The sequence below is a fragment of the Aquarana catesbeiana genome, linkage group LG09 (genome assembly GCF_042186555.1).
Source record: "Aquarana catesbeiana isolate 2022-GZ linkage group LG09, ASM4218655v1, whole genome shotgun sequence".
Classification (NCBI taxonomy): Eukaryota; Metazoa; Chordata; class Amphibia; order Anura; family Ranidae; genus Aquarana; species Aquarana catesbeiana.
In genome coordinates this window covers 191,105,509-191,126,502 of record NC_133332.1, presented here as the reverse complement: position 1 = coordinate 191,126,502, position 20,994 = coordinate 191,105,509, and the positions used below count along the sequence as shown (strand labels likewise).

Below are 20,994 nucleotides of genomic sequence, written 5' to 3'. Positions count from 1 at the left end.
TATTTACTCTTTGGAGAGGACACGTGGACTTAGTTCCAAAATATTACTGATCTCGCTTCTGGTATTTGTTTTATGAACCTACACTTACAATGAGGAGTATGCTGTACTAGTCGCAGGTAAAAGTTCTCTTTTTGTATACTTTAGTTCACAGTCTAGGTCCATGTCCATGCAAATTTAAAAGCTTTTGAATAAAAAGAATTTTCAAAAAAAAAAAAAAATTGGTATACGCTCAAACTTTTAGAACTGTGTATATGATTGCTAAAACAAACATAATCCAAATTAATACTTTTATTTGGCACTCGCTGCAGTACTGCTAACCGAGGCAAGCTCTGTAACAGAGGATTCAAATTCCTGCAACATAAGAATCTTTGCAGCGAGTCCATGCATTGAAATAACTATAGTGTCACAAATTTAAAACAGACAAATTTGAAATATGGGCTATGACTGACTTTTTCGAACTTTTTATTCTTAATTTTTTTATTACGGAATACTGTAAAATCAGTAACAGACCAAAAATGAGTTGACTATTGCAAACTACTTTGTATCCTCCCACCCCCACCTTTCTGGAAGACTGCAACAAGAACAATTATAAAGCTAAGACACAAATACTCCCCCAGACTGACTCACACAGCATTGGAGCACACTACAAATACAAAGCAATTTAAAAACACATATTCCCAATAGGCTTAAATGGCAGCATATTGCTGATCTGACTTACACTGCAATCTGAACTATAACCCCAGCACTGACCCTTCATGGAAAAAACACAAATCATTAAAGTTGCCAGGTTACAGTTTATGTTTACAAGGAACTAAATGCAGTGAGCATAAAAAAAAACCCTGCTCTGAAAAGCAGATGTGATATGGGATTAGTTGGTTTCCTGGAAAGTTTGCTGTAGTTGTGTTTCCGATGTGTAGATTGGGGAAGTGGTAAACGCAAAATCAATCTACACACTACATCAGCTGAAAGTGTGAGCAAGAAAATACCAAGTTTCATGCAGGTTGAAAAACACGAAGAATACCATGTCAAAAATGAGAAGTACTGAACAAGGTTGAAGCTTTTATTAAACAAAATTTTTATATATCTTTAAAATAATTAAACAGAAAAAAAACAACACATTTATGTGAAAATGGATTTTAAAAAAATATTCCTTTTTAATGCCCCTTATAGACTGGCTTAACGATCAGGTCAGTCTATCAGTTTTTCAGGTGGACCCGATCAGAATGTCCATGCATTCCTATGGAGAGGTGGGTATAAATGGACCACCTCTGGGTCCGATTGGGACTTCCATTAATGCAGAGCGGATTCGAGATAGCTGGGTATAAAATGGACAGCCAAGACCGATTACACTGACAGAGCAGAGCAGGCTCTGTCAGTGTCCGCTCTGCAGAAATTGAAAAAATGTTTTTGTTTTTTTTTTATATATACATACATACATACATACATACATACATACATACACACACACCACTGAAGAAATGACACTTTGCTACAATGTAAAGTAGTAAGTGTAAAGCTTGTATACCAGTGTAAATTTGCTGTCCCCTCAAAATAACTCACACAGCCATTAATGTCTAAACTGACCTTTTTTGGGTGTAAAAGCCACATGGGGGCGTGACCGGATGTTGAGGTGAGGGAGAGAGACGCAGCCGGACCCAGTCCCTGCTCTATCCCCGCTCCCATGCTGTGAGCTTCGCGGTAAAGCGGAGTGGGAGACACTGCCGGCTTGTCCTCATGGTGCCCGCTGGCTTCCTCTGAGCGTCAGATGCGGCGTAAGGGGGAGGATCGGTGTCAGCCGCAAGAGAAACCTCGTACGTGGAGCTCTCCCGGGAGGACTGACAGGGACGCGCCGCTAGTGTGAGAGAGAGGGGAGCGCGCATACCCGGGATCGAGCGGGAGCTGCGGGGGTAGCCGTGTGAGTGGAGACGACCCGATTCATGCTGCAATAGCCTTAAACTGGAGGGGTGAGTGACTCTCAGCAGCGAGTGTTGAAGCATATAGTGGGAGGACTGATGCAAACCTGTGAAACATTTTAAACAGTAACTGGAACCCCTGAACTGGTACGGGACACTTAGAATCATACAGCCATTGGAGGAGAGAGGCTGCAGTAGTTCTTGCTGGGGGATATACACTTATAGGTATACACCGCATCTAACGGGCACATCATGACCAGGAAAAAGGGGCTGGAGGAGACATCAGCACAGGAGGGTGCAGGGGCCCCAGCACAGCGTAACCCCAAAGAAAAAGGAAGTCAAGTAGCCGCCAAATTGGAGCGATTTGCTCACACCCCAAACCAACAAAGTATGACACCTAAAAAGAACAACCACATAGGGGGGACCCAGCATCAAACCAGCCAGCCTGGAAGGAGAAGCCTTGCCCCCACGGGGGGTGCAGCGGTGAACGCCCCATTAGACCCGGGGGGGAACGGTATGGTGGAGGGGGGTCCCAGCTTAACCACGGAAATGGGAGATGGTGGAATAGCATCAATGGCCGAGAAGGAACCATCATTGAGAGATATCTTCCTAGCAGTAAATAGCTGTAAGGTATCTATTACTGTCCTATCAGCACAAATGGAAAGTTTTAAAAGTGAATTACTGTCGGTAAAAAACGATATGCGGGAGGTCTGCACTCGGACGGCAGCCTTGGAAGACAGGATCAGCCAGATGGAGGATGATATCTCCCCTTTAAGACAGGAAGTCTCACTTATGAAAAAACAATTTAATGAATGCATGCAAAAAATGGACAGTATGGAAAACAGATTACGTAGAGAGAATTTGAGGGTGTTGGGCCTTCCTGAAGGCTGCGAAGGCAATAATCCAGCTAAATTTATGGAAGATTGGTTAAAGGAGAGATTCGGGAGGGAGTCACTCTCAGAATTTTTTTCCATTGAGCGTGCGCATAGAGTGGCTACCAGGACATGGGCTCCAGGGGGTCACCCAAGACCACTGATTTTTAAGCTATTATGCTTCAGGGACAAAGCCACTATTCTTCGGAAGGCAAGGGAGATGAAGAATATTCAATACAGGGGTGTAAGGGTCTCAATATATCCGGACTTTTCTCCTGAGCTTCAAAGGCAGAGAGCCAAATTTATGGAATGCAAGCGCAAACTGCAGCAGCTGAAAATTAATTATGCTTTATTGTATCCAGCACGCTTGCGCATTGTGGCATTGGGGGAAACTCAATTTTTTAATACTCCCACCGAAGTCACAACTTGGTTAGAAAAAAACAAAGGAAGAGTACAGCGAGAAGAGGAAATGTAGAAAAGGCAAAAGGATCTGGAAATCAAGAGAGGACCTTTTTTTTTTTTTTTTTTTTTTTTGGTTGAAGGGGGAGTGGGGAGGGGGGGGGGACACGCAAAATTTGTCGGTTTATAAGCACAATGGTAATAATGGGGATAGTCCCCCTCTTACTGGGTCCGGGGGTGGTAGGTCTGTTTTTCTCACCTTGAATAATTGTGTCCGGTCACTATAGAAGCCTCAGGGGTAGGCCCAAAATTGGGCAATAGGGATAAAAATAATGGGGGAGCAGGGGGGGGGGGGGGGGGAATGTGTATGGGTGTGTGGTGGGGAGGGGGGAAGGTTGATCTTGAAGCAAGGGGAAGCTCATCTCACAAATATTATAGGAGTCACATAAAGAGGTGGTTTAACTTTGCCAAGGGACACAAGGAGTCAGGACTCACAGATGCATGGTAATGGTGGTTTAAATAGCACTTGGAAATTAAAAAAGAAGCTCACTATATGTTCCTGGAATGTTCGGGGAGTTAAAGATAATTTGAAAAGGCAAATGATTCTCTCTACGGTAGATAAGGGGAAGGTCCAGATACTATGCCTGCAGGAGACGCACCTGGATAAAGATTCAATTAAGATAATGGACCATAAAAAATTTCAGATGCAGTTTCATTCCACTCACACCCCGTACTCAAGGGGTGTGAGTGTTTTGATAAAATCGGGGATAGCTTTCTCCTGCAGCCATAGTAAGGTGGACGTAGCAGGCCGGTATATCTTTCTCTATTGCACAATCGAGAACAGGAAATGTGTATTAGCTAACATCTATATCCCTCCCCCCTTTGGGAGGGAGGTTTTGGATGACCTAACTGAATTTATGGTGAGCCTCCTAGGGGTCCCGGTAGTAGTGGTCGGGGATTTCAATATGACCATGAATAATGAAGTAGACAGGTTCCCTTCAAAAAAGCTGGGTAGGGGAAAACCTAAGAGTCCGCTTCTACAGTATTGTGAGGAAGTGGGATTGGTGGACATCTGGAGGGAGAGGCACCCCGGGGTGAGACAATATTCCTGCCACTCTAGGACACATGCCACCCTGTCTAGGATAGACCTAGTGTAGGGCAACGAGGAATCGCTGGGTATAGTGGGAGAAATAGTTTACGAGCCAAGGGGGATTTCGGACCACTCACCAGTGACAATTGATTTAATGGGTGAGAGAGGCATTAATAAAGGTGGCTGGAAAGTAAACCCCTTTTGGCTCGAGATCATTGAGGACGCGGGTACTGTGATGGAGAGGTTGGTGGAATTCGCAGAGTTGAATATAGGCACAGCTCCATTAGGGACAGTTTGGGATGCCCTGAAAGCTTTCCTCCGGGGGATCTTAATTCAAAAAATATCCCACACTAAGAAAAAAAATCACAGATAGAAGAACTAAAAGTTAAAGAGAGGGTTAAAAGAGCGGAAGAACGGTACATTGAGGATCCAACCCCATCCAGATACGAGGCGTGGGTAGAGAGACAAAATGAGTATAGTAGAATGGTTTTGGAAAAGACGGAGAGGAAAAGGTTATTTCAAAAACGGAGGTTTGCCTGTGAGGGGGAGTGTGTTGGGGGACCTTAGCCCTGATTATAAAGGCCAATGGCCCTCCGAATTCCATACCAGCAATTGAAGGAAGAGAGGGAACAATAAAAAATACTAACCCAGAAATTTTGGAAGAGTTTAGGGAGTACTTCAAAAATCTATATAGCTCGGCACAGGAAGACGTGGCGGGGGAAACGAGGGCTTTCTTCGGTCAGCTTAAGTTAACTCCGCTCACGAGAGAGGATAGGGAAATGCTGGAGGCCCCTCTGACACTTGGGGAATTACAAAGGGCTGTGGCAGACATGGCGAACCAGAAGGCCCCTGGTCCTGATGGCTTACCCATAGAGATCTTAAAAAAGGATGGGGAGTTTTTGGAAGTACTAAATGGCACTGGGGAGGATGGTAACTTGCCGGTGTCTATGACAGAAGCCATCATAATAATGTTGCTGAAGGAAGGGAAAAACCCGTTAGAGGTGGCATCATATAGACCGATATCACTGTTATGTTCGGACGTGAAGATCTTGGCAAAGGTCCTGGCAACAAGGCTAAAGAAAATAATTTCAAGAGTAATCCATATAGATCAAACCGGGTTTATCCCGGACAGAGCTACAAGTACGAACATAAGACGAGTATATTTAAATATGCAGATTCCCACGGCGAATAGCGGTAAGAGAGCGCTCCTCTCGTTAGACGCCACTAAGGCATTTGATTGCCTGGAGTGGCATTATATCTGGAAGGTGTTGGCGGAACTCCAATTTGGCCCCAGCTTTGTTCATTGGCTGAGCCTTTTATATGATAAGCCAAGGGCAAAGATTAGAGTCAACGGAGAATGCTCAGAATGGTTCCAATTAAGAAGGGGCACCAGGCAGGGGTGTCCTCTGTCACCCCTCCTGTTTGCCCTGGCAATGGAGCCGTTGGCTGCGGCCATAAGGGTGTCTCAGGGGGTTCAGGGGTTTAAAAGAAGGAGGGGAGAGGAGAAAATAGCAATGTACGCGGACGACATTCTGCTGTTCCTGGGGGACACACAGGACTCATTAAGGACGGCCATGGGGATAATTGAGGACTTCGGCCATTTCTCCGGGTTAAAAATCAATTGGGAAAAGTCAGCAATATTACCCATAGACCCTCTGACGGAGCCTCTTCCGTATCAAACCCCACAAATAAAGGTAGTAAATCAGCTGAAATACCTGGGGATTAATATCTCAAGGGATCCGGAACAATATATCGCAGAAAATCTAGTTCCATTAATAAAAAAACTTAAACAGAAATGCCGGGTGTGGGGACGGTTGCCTCTGTCGGTCGCTGTAACTTGATAAAAATGGTTTGGATGCCGCAAATCCTATATATCATACACAATTCACCTGTTTGGATTGCTAAACGTTGGTTCAATAAAATGGACAGCTTATTCAGAGAGCTGATCTGGAAAGGCGGGGCAGCAAGGATCGGCTTGCAGACGCTCCGGCGACCGGCAGAGAAGGGGGGACTGGGAGTGCCGGATCCGGGATGCTATTTTTTGGCATCACAGGTCCAGCATATGGGAGGGTGCAATAGGCCCGGGAAAGGGGTAACAGGAAATAACGTGCTACTAGGTGACACCAACCATGACACTATAGTAGAAGCGTTGGAGGCGGACTCCTTTATCACTAGATGTCCCACTATCCAGCTGATGGTCAAGAGTTGGACCAAGGTCAAAAAAATAATGGGCAATGTAGATTTCTCGGAGTTTTCCCCATTGTGGGATAATAGCAAGTTAAATGAGGTAAAAATAATGGGAAAGATTGAGGAGTGGGATCGGCAGGGCATCCATTTTCTCTCACAGCTTTATAAGGCTGGGAGTTTAAAAACATTTCAGGAGCTAGTGATTGAATTTGCGATCCCCAACCGTTCATTCTACAGATACCTGCAGGTAAGGCATGCCCTAGACGCACAATTCAACGGCAAGGAGCCATTATGGAGCGATATGATCTCTTTGAGAAAACTGGCCGACTCAGAATCCACGAAAGGTCTGATCTCTGATATGTACAGGAGTTTGAGAAGCTCGCTCCAGGGGGTTAGAGTGGAGGATAAAAACAGGAAGAAATGGGAGGATGAGGTTGGGATAATGTCGGACAGTCAATGGGAGTATGTATTGTCATCTGGACCCAGGGTATCCCTCTCTCCATCACAGGTAGTATCCCATTTATATCTGATATATAGGGCGTATTTTACACCATTAAAGATGTTTAGGATGGGGAGGAGGGAAGACTCGGGGTGCCAGAGGTGTGGGGGAGAGAGGGGAGATCTACTACACATGTTCTGGCGTTGCCCCAAACTATACAGATATTGGAAAAGTATTGTGGACAGGATAAATTTTATTTTCAAGACATCACTGAGCCTGGGTGCTAAGACCTGCCTACTAGGCCTAATGGAGGAGCAACAGCCCGTGAGAGATACACAGACTGCAATAGCCAGATGCCTGTTTCAAGGGAAAAAGCTTATAGCTAAGAATTGGCAGAGAAAAGAACCCCCGACGGTCGAAGAATGGGTGAAAGAGGTAAAGGAGGAAGTTAGTAGAGAGAAACTCATATATAAGAAAAGAAATAATTACAAAAAATTTGAGAGAATATGGAAAGATTGGGTGATGTGGGAGAAGCACCGAATGAATGATGAGGGAGAATAAGGTCCGGAGGGGTTGGGGGGGATGGGGGGGGGGGGGTATGGTGGTGGGGGGAGGGAGAGGGAAGGGGTGGGAAAGAAAGGGGGAAAATTTTTGTATATCCCTTCGGTAGAGGAGGGTATTTTATTGATGTTCATGCTCCTTGCCTTTTTTGCGGACTGTTGTACAAATATGGTAAATGTTGAGATCTATGTAAACGCCGGCTAGGTCAGTCCCCAGAATGTGACTTGATTTGTCTTTTTTTTTTAATGTGAAATGTTTCTTTTGTCAATAAAGAGGATTTGAATAAAAAAAAAAATGTCTAAACTGCTGGTAACAAAAGTGAGTACACCCCCTAAGTGAAAATGTCCAAATTGGGCCCAATTAGCCATTTTTCCTCCCAGATGTCATGTGACTCAGTGTTACACAGCCTCAGGTGTAAATGGGTAGCAGGTGTGTTACATTTGGTGTCATCGCTTTTACTCTCTCATACGGGTCACTGGAAGTTCAACATGGCACCACATGGCAAAGAATTCTCTGAGGATCTGAAAAAAGAATTGGTGCTCTACATAAAGATGACCTAGATCAGGGATATGCAATTAGCGGACCTCCAGCTGTTGCAGAACTACAAGTCCCATGAGGCATAGCAAGACTCTGACAGCCACAATCATGACACCCAGAGTCAGAGGCATGATGGGACTTTTAGTTTTGCAACAGCTGGAGGTCCGCTAATTGCATATCCCTGACCTAGATTATAAGAAGATTGCCAAGATCCTGAATCTGAGCGGCAGCACGGTGGCCAAGACCATACAGCAGTTTAACAGGACAGTTTCCACTCAGAACAGGCCTCGTCATGGTCGACCAAAGAAGTTGAGTGCACGTGCTCAGCGTCATATCCAGAGGTTGTCTTTTGGAAATAGACTTATGAGTGTCAGCCTGTCAGTGCTCAGACCATACACCACATACTGCATCAAATTGGTCTGCATGGCTGTCGTCCCAGAAGGAAGCCTCTTCTAAAGATGATGCACAAGAAAGCCCGAAAACAGTTTGCTGAAGACAAGCAGATTAAGGACATGGATTACTGGAACCATGTCCTGTGGAGACCAAGATAAACTTATTTGGTTCAGATGGTGTCAAGCGTGTGTGGCGGCAACCAGGTGAGGAATACAAAGACAAGTGTGTCTCGCCTACAGTAAAGCATGGTGGTGGGATTGTCATGGTCTGGGGCTGCATGAGTGCTGCCAGAACTGGGGAGCTACAGTACATTGAGGGAACCATAAATGCCAACATCTACTGTGACATACTGAAGCAGAGCGTAATCCCCTCTCTTCAGAAACTGAGCCGCCGGGCAGTATTCCAACATGATAACAACCCCATACACACCTCCAAGACAACCACTGCCTTGCTAAAGAAGCTGAGGGTAAAGGTGATGGACTGGTCAAGCATGTCTCCAGACTTAAACCCTATTGAGCATCTGTGGGGCATCCTCAAATGGAAGGTAGAGGAGCGCAAAGTCTCCAACATCCACCAGCTCGATGATGTCGTCATGGAAAAGTGGAAGAGGACTCAAGTTGCAACCTGTGAAGCTCTGGTGAACTCCATGCCCAAGAAGGTTAAGGCAGTGCTGGAAAATAATGGTGGCCACACAAAACATTGACACTTTGGGCCTAATTCAGACATTTTCACTTAGGGGTGTACTCACTTTTGTTGCCAGTGGTTTAGACATTAATGGCTGCGTGTTGAGTTATTTTGAGGGGACAGCAAATTTACACCGTTATGCAAGCTGTATATTCACTACTTTACATTGTAGCAAAGCGTCATTATTTCAGTGTTGTCACATGAAAAGATATAATAAAATATTTACAAAAATGTGAGGGGTCACGGTGTACTCACTTTTGTGAGATACTGTATATAATCTCTAGTTATACTCCAATCTACAGGAGGCTGTGACACAAGGAGAGTTAAACTTTTTTCCTCTTGAATCATCTAGGTGGGATGAAAACCTCTGCAAGAGCAGATGGACTGCCACAACCATAAGGAGGAAAAAAAAATATCAAATTGATGTTTTAAAGCACTGGTCGCCAAAGTTTCAGTACACAGGCTGCATGTGGCTCTTTGCTTGCACCATTCCATCCACTGACACCAATGATGGGGCACTATTCCTTCCCTAAATACCAACGAGGCACCATTCCTTCTTCCTTCCACTAAAACCAATGATGAGACATTGTTTACTCCTACTGACACCAGGGCATTTTGTAATCCCACTGGCCAGTGTGACCCCCCCCAAAGTCTGAAGGACAGTTCACTGGCCCTTCATTTAGAAAGTTTGGAGAACCCTGCTTTAGCAAAAAAAAAAAAAAAAAAAATAATAATAATAATAATAATAATAATAATAATAATAATAAAATAAATAATTGTCAAGGAGGACTTCTGAATGAAGGAACTGCCTCCTGCCAGTGAGACTGGAGAGCCAAAACAGCAACGGCAACGTTTTTTTTTTTTCTTTTTTTACAGCGGGCACCCGGAGAAGAAGCCCACCCACTGTCACTGGGGAGAGGCTGCAGCATTGGGAACACGTTACATGTTCCACCCTGAATAGGGGTGAATCATTTAACAGGTTCAAAAAAGTGAACCTATCCTTTAACAGGTGAGAGGACCCCTTACATGAAAGTGATAGGCAGGACTGAGGGTACCTCATAACTCAACTGGTGCACGTCACCCTACTTGAAGGGCAAACAGAGATTGTTCTACCCAATAACTAAAGTGAAGCTGAAAAAAAAAAAAACGCACACGTTGCATTGCACTAGTTCCGCAACACATGATTTTAGGAATAAGCCTACCTTCCCCCAACTCCTGACAAGGTATGAGGGGTAAGACTCTTTACTAGGAGCACTTACTAGATTGGAAGCAGGAGTAAATAAGGAAACTGAACGAATCTCTTCAAGACGCTGTGGAACAGCTGTAAGTGAAGGACCCATGTCTTGGTGGCCAAGTCCCTTGCAGATCCCAGGATTTATACAAACCACATTAGGGAGTATTTGTAGCAGGATCCTAGTTTGATCCACTTGCTACCCAGCCAAAGGAATAGAGGGCCCTCTAGTCATGGATACTTCTCACCAAGCAGGAAAGATTGAGTAAAAAGGAGCCAATCCCTTATATTTCAGCTGTGAAAAGGCAAAGATTTGATAGGGGAAAAAAAAAAAAAGAGAAGTGTGGCCAATAAGGACACACATTGCGCCATTGAGGGAAAAGTTTTCGAACCTTTGCGAAGGAAGATGTCCTGAAGTGCTCAGGGAGTGTGAAATGGAGTTCCAGTCAGAACACTGGTGAACCAGATGAAGTCCAGAGTGTGGAGACCCATCGCACAAGGAAGAATCTTAAGAAAGACTTAAAAGCACTGCCTCATTCCCAGGCAGCAACTGCTAAGCAGTATCTGGGCCTTCTTGATCCAACAGGATCATCTGCTTGTCTCTCCTTGAATCCAGACAGTTTGACACAGAGGTGGATTATAGGTTAAAGACCTCAAAAGAAGTGAAAATCATGAAGGAGTAGCACATTCTAGAGACCCCACAAACCCTGAAGGGAGAAGGAGGCACACATTTTTGACAAGTAGAAAAAAAAAAAAAAAAGTTACACTCGAAAGAGGCCTATTTAGCAAGTGTCTGAACTCCCTTGGCGTTATGCGAAGCAAAGGTGCCAGTGCTATAGCTATACAAAGCCCATGGGTGTAAGGTCCAACAGGTCCCTGATTGCTTTAGTCCAATAAAAAGGGAGGGCTTTTAGGTGTTCCACAATGGGAATGCCAGGAGAACACACTAGGGCAAACATCAGATATTGAAATACAAGCAGGTACATCTGGGTTATGCTGAACTATGAAGAGCTCAACAATACCCAATGAAATAAAGCTTCAGCCAGTACTCGGCCAGTAACATAATGGGGTTTAAAAAACTAAAAAAAGCCCTTTATAGTACAAAAAGAGCAAATCGCTACTGTAAGTATTACTTCCACTGTTGTTAAAAAAAAATGAACCCCTTACAGTAGTGATTTGCTCTTTTTTGTACTATAAAGGGTTCATTTTAGGTTTTTTTAACCCCATTATTTTACTAAACGTCTTAGGGCCTGGTTCACACCTATGTGTTTTTTGGTGCTTTTTGCAGAAACACACTACAGTTCAATTAACAAGGTTTCCTAGGGGACATCTATGCTTTTTTTTCAGCCGCTGCGTATTTGGAAAGGGTCAAGGACTTTTTTCAAAGCAAAACGGTGCTTTTTTGGTTCAATTATACTTTAATGGAGAAGCTGCAGAAAAGCATGTAGTGTGTTTTTGCAGCAATTTGTGTTTTTTTATCTGCCCAACAACAAATTGGCCAAAAAAAAAAAAAAAAATGCAAAATCGCAGCAAAATCACGTTTGCAAAAATCAAAAACGCACAGCAAAAACAGATCAAAAGCAAACTGCATAGGTGTGCACCGAGCCTTATGTTGGCCACAGTGATCAATTTTCAGACAAGAATATTCATACGAAAAACTTTTGTACATTTCCTGAATGAAAGAATGTTGTTTGAAAATTTCACTTGCTTTTAACATTCTGTTTTAAAATGAATGTTATTTCTGAACGAAAACCACAAACGCTGTCTAAAAATTCCTTTGACCAAGAAGCTTTCTATTTCTAAATTTTTCCGTCACTGTGGTTGAAAACAAACGTCGATTTGACCCCACTAACGATTAGAAAATCGAACGAACATTCTGAAAAATAATTTTTTATTTTTTTTTTTGAAGGAAGACATTGTTTTTGTATGGCCAGCATATAATATATTACAGTCTGTTTGAAAATCTGCAAAACAGACTAACTTTTTTTTTTCTTTAAATAAAAAAATTTGATCTGAGTCTGATGATATTTACCAGCTTCAACCTCTAATAGCATATACAATATATCTCTTCTGTCTGTTATTCTCAGAGTGGATTAGAGATTTCGCCCCCTAACCATAGTTGGTTATTGATATGCAAGAATAAAATTGCCTTTTTTTTAAAAAAAAAAAAAAAAAAAAAAACTTTACATATTAACTAAATTATACACCACACTTTTTTTAAGATTATGAACCGATTAATCGAAACAATAATCGGCCAACTAATCGATTATGAAAATAATCGTTAGTTGCAGCCCTACTTAGGAATAGCTGCTATTAGAAGGTCAATGCTGGAAAGCTGAGTAAATGGTCAATTTGAAGGATTTAGGCTGATAGCTACCTGGGATGACATGAGTACCTAAAACACAAGGAAGGCAAATTTTTCCAGGACCCAGCTGAATGAGCAAAAAGCCCCAAACTTGAAGTGAGGGCACATCTCAATGTAGAAGGCTGAACAAACGAGATAGAGTATCTGCAGCTTCGAAGCCTACATACAGTATGTGGTATCACTGCAATTGTCAAGAGCAGGCAAAATTATTTTGGGCTTTTTTTGGTGATAGGTTATGGTAATAGCAAGAAATATACAAGTACATTTTTTTTTTTTTACCATTTTGTGCCAGATTTCCTTTGGAAAAAAAGGAAATAAAACCGGGGGAGATTTGGATTACTATTTACCATCAAATTAAAGTCCAATTTGTTTTGAAAAACCAAGGTATAGTTCTCCTGGATAAACAAAGTAGTTGCTATATGTACAGTTTTACTACAAATGTCAAAGCTGCAGAAAAAACTGTTCAGACGTTAGGATTTGTGTAATACTCCATCATGAGGGGGTTAAAGTAGAATTCCAGTGTTTCTACCATTTTAAATTAGTTTGTTTCAGCTAAATGTATTAAATTACATAATGATGCAGCCACTGTGTGTGCTGTAACATACTGCTCTAGCATTAACATACACCAAGCAGTGTACTGCCAGAAAGAGTCAGGCTGAGTGCGTTAGAGCCAGCCATTCAGTTTTTGTTTATCAATGAATATTTCCTCTGATTGGCTGAGGTGGAAAGGTGGGTCAATGACATGACAATTTCCACCTCAAGCAGTCAGAGAAAGCTTGTACTCCTTGATAAAAAATACTGGCAAAAAAAAATACAAAATACTGCATTTAAATAGACTGATTGGCATGAAACATTCAAGACATGTGTGATACAAGGTTGCAGAAAACTGTTAGAAATATCACTGATACATGTATAATAGTTTTAAGTAGGGTTGCACTGATACCACTTTAAGACTGAATACAAGTACTGATACATTCTCTCGGCGTGGACTGTCAGTAGTCTTTTAATTTTATTTTACATTTTTATTTTTTACAATTTTTTCTTACAATGCTTTTTTGGGGGGAGGGGAGCTTTGGTGAGATATCAGGGGTCTAAACAGATCCCTGACATTTCCCCTCTGAGACGGGGAAACGGACTGAGGACACATTCTCCAGTCCCTTTCTCTGCAGCCTTAGCTGCACTGAAGATGAATGGACAAGAGACAGCGGCTCCAGTTCATTCATAAAACCGAAGCATTGTAAACGCAGTTTAAGATGCTCAGTTATGAATGGAAAGTTCATTCAGAAAAGGAAGGGGCCAGTACATTACATATTTACTGGCTCCTTCCTCCGCTCTCCATCCTGACAGATCTGGGACGGAGGGGGGCCAGGAGGAGGACGGGGGGGGGGGGGGGACCAGGAGGACGACACGGAGGGGAACCAGGAGGAGGACACGGAGGGGGGGGGGGGGGACCAGGAGGAGGACACGGAGGGGAACCAGGAGGAGGACGACACGGAGGGGAACCAGGAGGAGGACACGGAGGGGAACCAGGAGGAGGACACGGAGGGGAACCAGGAGGAGGACACGGAGGGGAACCAGGAGGAGGACACGGAGGGGAACCAGGAGGAGGACACGGAGGGGAACCAGGAGGAGGACACGGAGGGGAGTCGAGGTTGAAATGCTTTGATGCTTAATCCGATACTTGGGCAGCCTCACAGGTGATCGGTGCGGCAGTGGGGGCAGTTACAAGCACCGATCTCCCTGAAAAGCTTACAATAAAAGTAGCTGAAAGCCGCAGGAGGAAGAGGAGAAGTGGCTGTCAGCTGCTTTATTGAAAGCAAAACAGGGAGATCGGTGCTTGTAACTGCCCCCACCGCCACACCGATCACCTGTGAGGCTGCCCAGGTATCGGGTTAAGCATCAAAGCATTTGCACAAGTACAAGCACTCGTGCAAATGCTCGGTATTGGTATAATCCTAATTTTAATGGTAAAAACAAAGCTGCCAAGACCTATTTGGAAAATATTTGTAGAACAAGCAAAAATGTATCTCTTTTCACACCTTCCTTGTTTTTCTGTTTGACACACCAAAAGCATGAGACAATTGCCTTTAAATTTCCTCACTTTTCAGGAAGAATGAAGTATTGTTTTATTAAGCTGCAAGGGTACCAACAAATTTATCCATGGCTGTATAAAAAGCAAACATGATTTAGGACTACTATTCACTCCATGACTTTTAAACATTACTTGGTGCTTAGAGAAGAAAATGTGTGGCAATACCTTGAACTGTTCACTTGAATAGGAGCGAAAAGCCTCTCGGAGTTTCCCTGTGGGGAAATAAAATATTATACATGACAATGTTATCTAGAAGAGAATGGACACGCAGAATGGATTCTCTTATAACTAGCAGCTTCCTGATAATACAATGCACACCATGCTGAGTAAACAGCACAGAGTTAAAGCAGTAATGAGCAGGGAAATTCCCCCAGAAAATCAATATCCAGCCCCATACAATACATACTGAAAAACTTGTCATTGAGGGCTAGTCTTAACAGGTACAATCCATGTGTGCAAAGTACGCTAGACAAATATATTAAAATGGAATGGTATTTTTACGCTGTGAAAAGGAGTCTGCAAAAAAAGGTTTTAAAAAGTTCTGCTAAGGATTAAGCATGGACACTACTCAAAAAAAATAAATAAATAAAAATCAGACAAAACACCCAGGATTTTCATTGTGAATGCCAATCCATTTCCCTTTTTAAATCATGTATAATTTGTGTTTGCCAAACATCACACTTGCTACACAGTCAATTTAAAGTGGAACTCTGGACAAAAACTTGAATTTAGATTTATTTCTCAATAACCACAAAGTAAATACATCTACTTAGTGTGCACCAAATGCCAAGATATTACCTAGTAAAAGTAGCAGTGACATTATTATTGTGCTGTACACAGCCCGTGCCGAGAGCATAGCTTTGGGAGGCTCCACTCACTACAGGCTGCTTAGAGAAAACTACAGGAGGGGGCAGAGACAGACCAGTAACCCTGCAGCAGTGATTGGTCTTTATTACAAGAAGCTCCTGCACAGAGACAGAAGTTTCACACTGGATTACTGCACAGATCTCCAAGAAGTACACAAAGCACTCCAAGAAAGGAAGGAAGAAAAAAAAAAAAAAGAGAGAGAGAGAGAAAGGAGGTACCAGCTTTAATCTACAACCAGCTATAATTTTCTAAAATGGAGGAATATTTACTCACGCACTATATGCCACCCTTACACTGGACTTACATTTGTGTGTTTTGGTGTGTGTATGTGTTTTGGTGTGTGTATGTGTTTTGGTGTGTGTGTGTGTGTTTTTGCCTGATGCATTTTCAATTAAAATCAAAATCAATAGAAATACGGCAACACATTAATTCGTACTGCAATATGTATAACCCCAACTCCAAAAAAAAACAGAATGTAATGATTTGCAAATCTCATAAGCCCATATTTTAAATCACAACAGAAATCTGAAAAAAATGTAAATGTAGCATTTTAAGAAAAAAAAAAAAAAACGAAATAAGTTTGAAATTCATGGCAGCAACACATCTGAAAAAAAGTTGGGGCAGGGCAACAAAAACCTTGCAAAGTAAACGGTACTAACAAGGAGGAACTGGAAGAACATTTCGCAACCAATTAGGTTCATTGACAACAGGTCAGTAACATGACAGGGTATAAAAAGAGCAAGACGTCGGTGTCTCAGAAGTAAGGATGGGCAGAGATTCACCAATCTGCGAAAAGTAACATGTAAAAATTGTCAAACGTTTCAGTAGAATGTTTAACGTAAAATTGCAATCTTTAACCACTTCCCAACTGGCGCACGCCGATGTACGTCGGCAGAATGGCACGTCTGGGCGTACCTGTAAGTCCCATTGAATTCCCCGCCGTGCCATTGCGTGCGCGCCGGCCGGGAGTACCGCGAGTCGGGTCGTGGGTCCCGCGGACTCGATCGCCGCAGGGATACCCGCGATCGCCTCACGGAGAGGACGAACAGGGAGATGCTGATGTAAACAAGCATCTCCCCGTTCTGCCTAGTGAGTGTCACTGATCTCTGCTCCCTGTCATCAGGAGCAGAGATCAGTGACTTGTCACAGCTAGCCCATCCCCCCAACAGTTAGAAATCACTCCCTAGTACTGACTTAACCCCTCCCCGCCCCCTAGTGGTTAACCCCTTCACTGCCAGTGTCATTTGCACAGCAATTTTATAGCACCGATTGCTGTATAAATGACAATGGTCCCAAAAAAAAAAAAAAAAAAAAAAAAAAAAAAAAAAAGGCTGATCGCCGCCATTACTAGTAAAAAAAAAAAAATAAAATTACACACACTATCATTTTAACCACTTCATCCCCAGAAGAATTTACCCCCTTCCTGACCAGAGCACTTTTTTGTGATTCGGCACTGCGTCGCTTTAACTGGTGGTATTTGATCGCCTCTGCGGTTTTTATTTTTTGCGCTATAAAAACAAAAAAAAAAAGCGACAGTTTTGAAAAAAAATAAATAAAAGCATTATTTTTAACTTTTTGCTATAATAAATATCCCCCAAAAACATATAAAAAAACTGTTGTTTTCCTCAGTTTAGGCCGGTATGTATTCTTCTACATATTTTTTTTTTTTTTTTAACTGAAATTTTGTGTTTTTCTAGACATAAAAAATTTTAACTACCGCCATAATGTCGCAGTCACAATAAAAATCTCAGATCGCTGCCATTAGACCGGGGCCCCCACTAGCAAAAGAGCGGAAGAAGATAGCGGAGGGGCCCGCCATTTGCGCAAACCAATCAATATATGATATTTTTTGGAGAGAAAAAAAATTGCAATAAGCGTATATTGATTGGTTTTCGCAAAAGTTATAGCGTCTACAAAATAGGGGATAGATTTATAGCATTTTTATTATTTATTTTTTTTTTTTTTTTACTAGTAATGGCGGCAATCTGCGATTTTTATCGTGACTGCGACATTATGGCAGTAGTTCCAATTTTTTATGTCTAGGAAAACACAAAATTTCAGTTAAAAAAAAAAAAAAAGAAAGAAAAGAACAAAAAACAAACTCTAAAGTGAAGCTTAGTTGCATGGTGAAGACAATAGGTGCAGGTTTATCTTACATCTCCTAGGACATCAGCAATGCACTTAAGCATGCCGATGGGGTTATCCTTGGGCTGACCTACATTTTTTTTTTTTTTTTTTTTTTTAGCTTATTAGTTCAAAAATCCTGTAGGTGGCAATATCACCTGACCATATCTAGATTTCGGTGTCTCTCAATTGAGCAGAAAATAAAAATAATTATGAAGTTTCCTGTACCTGCTGATTCTTCACCATCTAGCATAACTGGAATGCATATGTGCCACATATTACTTTAAAAGTCTATATATAAAATTTCTGACATATATTTCTCACTACACTTCGTGTAGTAGGAGTGCATTTCAGTGGCACACATAGTCCTGTACATTAAATCTTTTAATCACATCATTTTCACCCACTGTTGCAGCTTCAGCAGCTGCTGTGCACTTCCTGGGACTTTTTTTTTTTTAACTGGCAGAAGACAGTTCACCATTACTCTAAGGCCCCTTTCACACTTATATGACTTGTCCCACGATTTTGTACTGCAAAATCCTATGACAAGTCATTCTCCATGATTTTCAATGACTACCATTCATATTGGCACGACTTTAAGTCGTGCCGACTTGAAAGTAGTCCCTGCACTACTTTGGTCCAACTCCCATGCGAGTTGTACTCCATAGACCTCAATGTTAAACCCTCAAGTAGCATGCAAATCGTACCTGAAAAATATAGACACGATTTCAGTACGACTTTGTAAGCACAAGCCTCACACCATGTACAGTACCTGACCGCAAGATTGTGTTTCTCGGCGACAGGGTACTGTGCATGTCGCGCAGATCGGGAAAGGAAAACTTTTTTTCCTTTCGCGATGAGCGACAGGCAGTGCTGACAGCTGTCTGGTATGAATCATGAGGGGGAACACCGCACCAAGTTTAAAATGAAAAAAACCTGCGTGGGTTCCCCCCCAGGGGCATACCAGGCCCTTAGGTCTGGTATGGATTGTATGGGGAACCCTCTACGCTGAAAAATCGGCGTGGGGGTCCCCCCAAAATCCATACCAGACCCTTATCCGAGCACGCAGCCCGGCCGGTCAGGAATGGGGGTGGGGACAAGCGAGCGCGCCCCCCCCCCCCACTCCTCCTGGACCGTACCAGGCCGCATGCCCTCAACATGGGGGGGTGGGTGCTTTGGGGCAGGGGGGCGCCCTGCGCCCCCCCCACCCCAAAGCACCTTGTCCCCATTTTGATGAGGACAAGGGCCTCTTCCCGACAACCCTGGCCGTTGGTTGTCAGGGTCTGCGAGCAGGGGGCTTATCGGAATCCGGGCGCCCCCTTTAATAAGGGGGCCCCCAGATCCCGGCCCCCCACCCTTTGTGAATGAGTATGGGGTACATTGTACCCCTACCCATTCACCTAGGGAAAAAAAGTGTCAATGAAAAAAAAACAGTACACAGGTTTTTAAAGTAATTAGGCAGCTCCGGGGTCTTTTTCTTCGACTTCGGGGGTCTTCCCGGCGTCTCCTCCCAGTGTCCTGATCTTCTGCCGGCTCCTCTGCTATCTTCTGCCGCTCTTTTGCTAGCGGTGGCCCGGACTTCTGCCTTCTTCCGATGTTGACACAACGCTCTCTCCCGCTGGAATGCTGTGTGCGAGCCGCGCGATCACTTATATAGGCGGTGGCCCCGCCCCCTTATGGAGGTCACAGTCCCGGGGCATGCTGGGACTGTGCCGTCATAAGGGGGCGTGGTCATCACCACCCGATGACCACGCTCTCTTATGACGGCACAGTCCCAGCATGCCACGGGACTGTGACCTTATAAGGGGGCGGGGTCACCGCCTATATAAGTGATCGCGCGGCTCGCACACAGCATTCCAGCGGGAGAGAGTGTCGTGTCAACATCGGAAAAGAAGAGAAGAGGGGACAAGACAGCGCAGAAGACCGGGCCCCCCGCTAGCAAAAGAGCGGGAGAAGATAGCGGAGGGGCCCAGCAAAGAACTGGACACCGGGAGAAGAGGCCGGATAGAGCGGAGAAGTTCGGAAGAAGACCCCGAAGTCGGAAGACCCCCGAAGCTGCCTAATAAATTATTTTTAAAACCTGTGTAGTGTTTTTTTATTGACACTTTTTTCCCCTAGGTGAATGGGTAGGGTTATCATGTACCCCATACTCATTCACATAGGGTAGGGGGCTGGGATTTGGGGGCCCCCGGATTCTGATAAGCCCTCCGCCCGCAGACCGACAACCAACGGCCAGGGTTGTCGGGAAGAGGCCCTTGTCCTCATCAACATGGGGACAAGGTGCTTTGGGGTGGTGGGGCCCGCAGGGCGCCCCCCTGCCCCAAAGCACCCACCCCCCCCCCCCATGTTGAGCGCATGCGGCCTGGTACGGTTCAGGAGCGGGGGGGGGGGGGCGCTCACTCGTCCCCACTCCCTTTCCTGACCGGCCTGCATGCTCGGATAAGGGTCTGGTATGGATTTTGGGGGGAACCCACGCCCGTTTTTTATTTAAAATTTGGCGCGGAGTTCCCCCTCATGATTCATACCAACTACTGTATGTTTTTATTTGTTAATGCCAAAGTTGTGGCAAAGCCGTACAAAGTAGTACTGCTCCCAAATCACGGCAAAATAGCCGCCATGAAATCGCTGTAAAATCGCGCGACTTTGAAGTTGTATAAGTTTGAAAGGGGCCTAAGGTGGCACCTCATGCAGTCACCAGAATGTACCAAATACACAGGTAAGTAAGTACACTTGAGCTAGGTCAATTTATAAAAAATTAACCTCCTACGCAAGTCTAGGTTCACATATTTCAATGAAAATGTTTTGTGTTCGAAGTTCAGCTTCAAGGCTATGTTCACACTGTTGCAGGTGCTGGACTGAGTGTAAATCGCAAATACTCCCGCAGGCCTTTTTCAGACGCTCAGGTGTACCATTAATGCTTAATAGCATCTCAACTCTCAGAAAATGCATTGCTTTTTTTGAGGAAGTGAAACTGGTGCAACAACTTGTACCATGTGGCAGCGTTAAGAAAAAAAAAAAAAAAAAAGTCAGGGGAAAGGTGCGGGTGGTGCAGCTCACACTTGAGCAGGCACAGCAGCCCATTCATTTTAAAGGGCTGCTGTACCTGCATTTCCTGCACCTTACCATGGGCCACATACCCAGCCCCCTTTTTTTTTTTTCCTTCAACACTGCCACAGTATTATGTTTAGGGATGCGTTGAAATTACAGTGGCCGCAACATATCGGCTGAAAAATTGTGTTT

General features: G+C 43.8%; 1 protein-coding gene across 1 annotated transcript in view; it reads right to left on the bottom strand.

The window, feature by feature from the left end:
* Positions 1-20,994, bottom strand: part of LAS1L (LAS1 like ribosome biogenesis factor) — a 151,747-nt gene that overhangs the window by 85,513 nt on the left and 45,240 nt on the right. Inside the window, exon 6 of the mRNA XM_073599454.1 lies at positions 14,929-14,975. Coding sequence (XP_073455555.1) covers positions 14,929-14,975 — 47 coding nt within the window. The remainder of the gene's footprint in view (positions 1-14,928; positions 14,976-20,994) is intronic.